The sequence below is a fragment of the Aulonocara sp. 'chitande type north' Nkhata Bay genome, linkage group LG15 (genome assembly GCF_057382095.1).
Source record: "Aulonocara sp. 'chitande type north' Nkhata Bay isolate Kocher_YH1m ecotype deep benthic linkage group LG15, A_spYH_male_GT1.1, whole genome shotgun sequence".
NCBI lineage: Eukaryota > Metazoa > Chordata > Actinopteri > Cichliformes > Cichlidae > Aulonocara > Aulonocara sp. 'chitande type north' Nkhata Bay.
This window is the reverse complement of record NC_141358.1, coordinates 14975714-14983170: the sequence shown is the minus strand read 5'-3', so window position 1 is coordinate 14983170 and position 7457 is coordinate 14975714. Positions and strand designations below refer to the sequence as shown.

Genomic DNA, 7457 nt, shown 5'->3' with positions numbered 1-7457 from the left:
ATTCTGTTGTACTGCAGACGCACAGAGTCAGTCCCTTTTAAATTATTAATGGCACCCAATAATGATTAGTTTTTATAATCAAGGCTTTGTTGTTGTTGTCGTCATTCAGACGTATTATTACATTTCCACACTGATGAAGTGATTTATTTATTTCAGAAGAAAATATTTAACTAAATAAAAAACAATTTAACTGGGTTTCCCCAGTTGTGATGAAATTTCGTGGCACAGTCTGGGCTGACAAATCATCACCACTTTCCCCAGAAGTTAGCTGTTAGTGTGGCAACATAGGGATTAAAACACTGATGATGAATCATTTATATTAAGACGTGCCTAAAAAACCCACAACAATGGCCACTATGCCAAGAAACAATATTTCATAATGAAAAAGAAAAAAAACAAAAAAAAAAAACAGGTTTTGAGTTGTTTTATAAGTTTATTAAAAATGAAACACTGAAATGTCCAAATTACATAAATGTTCAAAGACTGCAAGTCTCGTTTTAAAAAAATGAAATTCCAGTGTCAAGCTGAATTCCAGTTCGTCTGACGCCTGTGAACAGTCCTCACATGCTTTCTCTCTGAGTCGAAGTATTTGGACACACACTGGTCGAAATACGTTCTCACAGTCTCACGCATAAGTTACAAAATCAGCAAATGCAGTACAGAGCCTGCAAACGTATCACATGCAGGCAAGTTATTGTTTGAAAAAGAGGACAGCGACAAAGATACATTCACTGATTGTGTGTGAGTGTGTGTTCAAAACGTAGTCGTGCAGAACGGGCAGACTGGTCGCAGCTTTTCTCAAGAGCTGCTCATCCAAACAACACGAGTCAAGAAACGAGACAAAATAGCAAAAAAAAAAAAATATCTGTACAGTTTTGATGTGGTTTTTACCTCTTCAGCTTTCTTTACGATCAGTTAAGACCACATAGATGATGACATTTGGTAAAAGTTTCTTACTGTAAAACTTCCCCAACACACACAGAGTGGTGCAGGCTGCGGCCACTGCAGGGGAAACACTGGCAACACAGAATTAGCCCAAATATGTGAACTGCTCATCTCAGTGAACTCAAATGCAACACTACGTGGTACCCTGGCCCACGTGGGTTAGACTAATGGTTGTTGGGATACATGATGAAGTCAGCAATTTCTCAAACATTAGTGAAATGACTCCTAATTAATTTGTTTATATAGAGATAGGCATGGAGGCCCTGGCAGGTTTATTATTGGAGATGGTGGAGGCTTTCTTCGATGTGGAGCCCCAGCAGGTGTACACCAGCCTGTCGTGGTTGTTGCTGCTCTGCAGTACTTTGCGTTTATGTTTGCTTTGAGTTCCACCCTGAGACGAGCCCAATTTATTCTTTTGGCTGGATCCTTGTTCCTGGAGCTGAATATGGATGGGGTTTGGGGCCTGATGGGCTGTGGTAACGTGGACCCCAACTCGGTTTCCTCCCAGCTTGTGGTAGGTTGAGAGAAGCAGCCGGTGGAGCTCCCGCTGGAAAGTCTTGTTGAAGTAGAAGTAGATGAATGGGTTGTAGATGTGGGAGCTTTTGGCGAAGAGGGCGGGAAACACGAAACCCTCCGGAGCCATGTACCGGTGCTCCTTGTGGAAAATGAAAAGGAAGGACACGACAGCGTAGGGAGCCCAGGCAATTACAAAACCCAAACTGATGCAGAAAAACATCTGGAAGGGGAAGCGACAGAGTAAAGAGGGTAAGTTAGTACACTGGAAACTAATCAGAGACCTGATGAATCATCTCTGACACACAAATAACTTGTTTCCTATGAAACGATCCATTTTCAAACAAAGCAAAGATCATGTGGTGCAGCAGACTGAATATTTCATGTCTACACTTTCCTAGTAACGGATCTCGTACGGTCATGTGAATATTGACGTGTTCAGGAAAAAATTATGGCACTAATTCTATTTTTAAAGCGACACGAGTTTCTTTTAAATATAACGATATTTTTGTTCTTTTTACCTTCACTTTATCTTTTCCATCTCGTGTGGTTGGAATGAACCCATTTCCGTTCCCTTAAATATTAATAGAAAAAACATAGCAGAGGCAACTCCTCCCTACAACCTCTTGGTCATCTGGGCCTCACACTGTGTTCTGGGCCTCGTGGGCTCTCTCCTGGTACTCTGGATTTCTTGAATTTTTTTTCAAGGTCAGCTTTGACCTCGGGTGCTAATAGTGAAGGTCAAGGTCAAATGCTTAACCAACCTAGGTACTCGTATCCCCCAAGGTTTAGATTGTTGTAAAATACGAAGACAATCGATAAAAAATTGTGAGTAATATAAAGTTGGTTTGTTGTGACCTCGAGGGGATTTTCAGCAAATTTAAATCAGCTTGAGCTGTTATTGGTATCTACCATCACAAAGAAATGTGAAATCCTGTGGACAGTAGAGTGCTAACAAACACAAATAGACAAACGGAACTGATTACATCCTCCCTTCCATTCAGAGGAAGAATACATCGATTGATGTGGCTGAAATGTATCTGTGATAAACTGCAGGACAGTCAAACATTCAAAATCAAAGGTTCTACAGACAAAAGACAAGTCAAGTATAAAGTGTGACTCAACTTGGAGAGACAAGAGGCTCAAATGTTTAGTTCTGAGATAACGCTGGAGGCTCTTCTTCCAGCTTCAAAGTCTCTAACAGATACATGTCATTATCAGCTTTGTTCAAAACCCTGTTACATACCAAGATATGCTGTTGCCTTAAAACTCCAAGAAGATCTAAGTTTAGATCCGATCTCCAACCACAATAAAAATGCACAGAGGGCTAAATGAAAGCAATGAGTAATGACTGATGAGTAAAAGATGTGAATGCCTGTACGACCTTCACAATGCATTAGTACTGTGATACCTCTATAACTGATAAAGTCTGATCTAATGCCACGAGGTCAAAGTGAGAATTTTACAGAGAAAGGTTTGAAATTATAAAAGCTCCAAAACTTAAAGAAAGATGCTTCATTGCTTTCTTTATTACCTCCTTTAAGATACACTGGACCATCCCATATGAAAGGAAAGGAGATATAACTGGCAACTAGCATGTAAATACTAATTATTAGCCTGTTTTTCATTTAATGCCATACCCTGCTGTTGTAATATTCATGGTTCACACCCAGCCTGGTTTTGCTGCAGGCCTCTTCCTGTCAGGAGGGACTTCTTCCTTCCCACTGTCACCAGCTGCTAATATATTGCAGGGTTTTTACTTTGCAAGATAAAGCATATTGAGATAACTCTATAAAGACAGTTTATTTAACTCTAATTCTTATAAAGTTTTTGCCTTGTGTGCCGAACATAGTTTTACATGTAAATGGAAAAAAAAATCTCTCTAATTTCTCTGGATCATCTGCCTCCATCTCCATCCTGCCTCTAGCATCCTCCTCTGTTACACCTCTGCACATCCTGCATCACTATATTCTTGAATCTTCTCTGTGGTGTTTCTCTTTTCCTCCTGCGTGCCACCTCCTTATTCAATATCCTTTGCTGCATGGTCACTTAATCATTTCCCCAGTGTGAATAGACAACATGAGCTGAGCTCAATATGAAAAGCATCTGGTTTCACTTTATAGGCTAGTATATATTAATTTTTCTTTAAAATTACAGGTGTGGTATTTGAGTGATGTTTTTCACGGGATATTCGGGTTGTTCTCTTTCATATGACCTGACTAGTTTGGTGTAGTTATCTGATGATGAGGTCAAGGATCAGTTATCAGGAAGAGACACGGGTGGTCATTTTTGGCACTATTCGACCACTGATGGAGAATTTCCTGTTGGTGTGCACCCAGCAGCAAATTCGAGCGCTGCCTGGACTGGATTCTCTCAACATTCTCAGTTCATGTGTGTTTGTCAAGTCTGCAGATATAATGTAAAGACTGAAGCTCACCATGGAGAGCCGCTTCTCAGCGCGGCGTAGGTTGTTGCGGATGCCCCTAGCAGACAGCAAGTAGGAGAAGCGGGACACCTTGTAGAGGATCCTGCACTGCGACACCACAATGAGGAGGACGGGAACCAGCGTGAAGCAGGCAAAGGAGCAGATGACATAGAAGGCATCCTTGGCGGAGGTGTGATAACCCTGCCAGGCGATTGTGCAGGACAGTCCGTAAGGCTCGGGGACGTACTCGCCCCAGCCGAACAGAGGGAAGCTGGACCACACTGTAGCAACCAGCCAGATAGCACAGCACAAGAGGCGGATGTTGGTTCCTTTCAGCCACACAGCTACAGCAAGAAGGCAAAAAAAAGGATAGAGACTGCAAGATTGGGGGCATTTGGGACATGAGTTACATGAAACTACTACTCTTAGCATCAAATTCTTATTAACTAACAACAACAGTCCTCACCGTAAGCCAAGCTGTAGCAGGTCTTTAGGTAGCGGATGATGCTGATGGCAGTGATGGTGAACATGCCGCACAAGCCGAAGGTGTAGCAGCCGAAGCCGTAGTAAACGCACGTGATGTTTTCTCCCAGCCAGGCGTGGTGGAAGGAGGACAGGATGGCGAGCGGGTAGAAGCAGATGCAGCTGAGGAAGTCGACAACAGCCAGGTTGACGCACAGCAGCTCCGAGCCCACCATCTTCTTCCTCCTGAGGTAACAGATCACCAGCACCAGCCCATTCCCCATTACAGAGAGCAGAGCTGCACCGGGAAGAAGGTCAGAAGGAAACTGCTGCATTCGTTTAGCATTTGGCCTCTTTGGAAGCAACACTATTTTTATAATTGCAATGACCAAAATGTTAGCAAACATTTAGAAAGTTTTTGAGACAAAGCAAAAAATGTTTACATATTTTATACCTTCAAAAGGGCATCGTTATTACTTTAAAGTGAGCGTATCCCATGGAAAATGTTCCCATCAGATATGCCAATGTCAGTTTTACTTAAATAGCACATTTAATTACAGATAATGTCAATGTTGTTTAATATAAAGATAAAAACATAGGCTCACAATGATGCCTCAAGGCAATTTAAAAAAGCAATATAAAAGTATACATAAAAATAAAATACAACACACTTAAACTCTTAATGCCGAGGGTATCATATTTGATAACTGAGGCTTTCTGACTACATCAGTGCGATTTGTTTTCCCCTGAAAAAACAAAATAAATTCCACAAAACTCACATAAGCAAATACATTTTGATTTTTTCAGCCAAGATTCCTGTTTTGATCACTGTGTTTCAAGGACAACAAATAGGAACAATTTTTTTTGTTCTTGACTTTTTGGAGCAGCAACAAATATTTCCCTCTTATTTTGCGATATCCAGCTGTTAATATGAGTGTTGCTCATTAGTTTGAGAATCACCTGATGTCGGCAGATGTTGTATACTTGTGTGGAAAATCTAAGAAAACCATCTTTAGCAGAATAACCTTCTTATGGGCACTTTGCACTATTTGCCCAGCAGTCTGACATGCTAGGAGTTCATTTTTAGGTCGTACATATCAAAGTGAGAGCCACCATGCAGAATAACTGGATTATTGACGTCTTAGAGGCAAACCGAGCACACATTTATATGAGTGACAACACAATACAGGTTAAATCCTTACTTATAGTTACTGCTATTGCAATGCACACCTTCAGCGCTCCTAGTCAAGTGTAACTAGTTTAATGAGCGACTGAGCCCTGCAGACAAATAAAAGTCAAATATAAGATCTGAGAAGTTCACTGAAAACGAACCAATGGAAAGAAAAAGAAAATGAAATGATTAAAGTTTAAATACTTTATATTTAGTGGAAATTAAAGCACTTTTTATAACTTAAAGGCGTGAATTAAGCTTATCAAAAAAATAGTCAACAGCATTTTTGTTTTCCAGGTAAAGCAGAAATAGAGAGAACAGATAACTCAGCATACCGATGGAGAAGATGGCCAGTCCCACGCATATGTCAGCAGCTGGGGTCAGTTTGGAGGTGAAGGCGGAGGTGGTCCGGTTTCCATCAGAGGAGTTCAGAGGCATCGGTCGCTGCTGCTGGTGTTGCTGATGCTGCAGTGGCTGAAATCCAGTCCTGTCTGTCAAAGGGAGATGAGGCTGACTTTCTTTTATGCATGGGGTTCTGTCGCCATGGTAACTCAAGTGTGTGATGTCCGTCAAATACACTGAGGATGGGGATCCAGGAGCTCTATAGACAAGGACGTTATAAAGACTTTGGCTTAACTTGCAAATGCCACCACAATATCTCCAAGAGCCTGGGCTTTAACAGCCTAACTAGCTATTTTTCCATTTATTCTAAGGTATTATAGTTTAGTTTATTTTTAATCCTGCAATATTACGATTCCTTAACATTTTGTTGACTTCAACTTAAAACCACATCAGAGAGCCAGAAACTGCAGTTCCTCCAGCGGCCAGTTGAAGCTGGGTCTATAAGAGAGTCAGACTTCCACATTAAAAACAAAAAACTTAAGAGATTAGATGAACTTTTCACAGCGTGGTACAAAGACTGGTTTTCATTCTTTGTGGCTTATTTCTGCCCTCACAATAACTATAGAGAAGGTGGTGTTTTATAACTGAAGGTGGCATGGCTGCTTTCATTTCCACCTGTAGGTGGATCATCGCAAGCTGTGTTTATGCTGTGGTTCCTTTTGAAGCATTTTTAATGGGAGTTTTTTTTTGACTAATATAGACCATCTGGGACATTTATGATTATTTTTTGGTGAGTGAATATTAAGTGTTTTAGTAGTTTGGTGCATTAGTCACCCTCTCATCCAAATATGACACTTCTGGCCTCAAAAGACCAACATGTCACCATGCAGAGGTCAGAAACTGATAGGTGACGTCTAGAGATCTCAAAAACCTGCGCATGGCTCACACACTGTGAGCCCAATGCACAAAATTGTATTTGCTAAACTTTTCGGAAGATTAAGTGGATTACATGCAAGTGTACACTCCTGAAAGCTGTGTTGCAAAACCTGTTAAAACTAGGACCTGCTGTTTCAGCTGCTAAACGGAGATTCACTTGTGGTTCTTTTCGAGCCACACATTTCTTGGGAGACGTGTCCGTCACCTCATTTTGCACATTTTAATATGTAGACATGGTGAAGATGGCATGCTGAAGTTCAAACTGAGCATCAGAATTGGGAACAAAAGTGATATAAGTGACTTGTATGGTTGTCAGACAGCCTGCCTCAGACAACCATCTTTAGGCTTCACAGAAGATGGCCTAAAAAAATGAAAACATCCAGTGAGCAGCATTTCTCTGGGTGAAGATACCTTGTTGACGTCAGAGGAAAATGGCCAGACTGCTTTGAAGTGAGGAAAACTGAGTAACCCAAATAACCACTCACTCATCCAAGATGTGCAAAAGAGCATCTCTGAATGGACAATACGTCAAGTCTTGATGCAGATTGCAGCAGGAGTGACACCCGGTGTGGGTTTCCTGTGTCAAGAAAAGGAAATTGAACTACAGTTCACATGGGCAACACAGAATTGGATAAATGCAAGCATGAAAGCATGGATCCATCA

General features: G+C 41.2%; 1 protein-coding gene across 1 annotated transcript; it reads right to left on the bottom strand.

Moving 5' to 3' along the window:
* Positions 1–423: 423 nt before the first annotated feature.
* opn8c (opsin 8, group member c) lies at positions 424–7382 on the bottom strand. Its single transcript, XM_086264705.1, has 4 exons — positions 5852–7382; positions 4350–4643; positions 3896–4227; positions 424–1681 (listed from the first exon to the last, which is right to left on the bottom strand). The coding sequence occupies exons 1-4, from the start codon at positions 5952–5954 to the stop codon at positions 1184–1186; spliced, it is 1227 nt and encodes a 408-aa protein (XP_086120831.1). The 5' UTR covers positions 5955–7382; the 3' UTR covers positions 424–1183.
* Positions 7383–7457: the final 75 nt, after the last annotated feature.

Coding starts and splice junctions, on each gene's coding strand:
- opn8c (XM_086264705.1), bottom strand. CDS start 5,954: ATGCCTCTGAACTCCTCTGATGGAAACCGGACCACCTCCGCCTTCACC. Junction 4,644..5,851: donor ACTGGCCATCTTCTCCATCG/GTATGCTGAGTT, acceptor TTCCCGGTGCAG/CTCTGCTCTCTGTAATGGGG. Junction 1,682..3,895: donor CTGAGAAGCGGCTCTCCATG/GTGAGCTTCAGT, acceptor TTCCCCTTCCAG/ATGTTTTTCTGCATCAGTTT.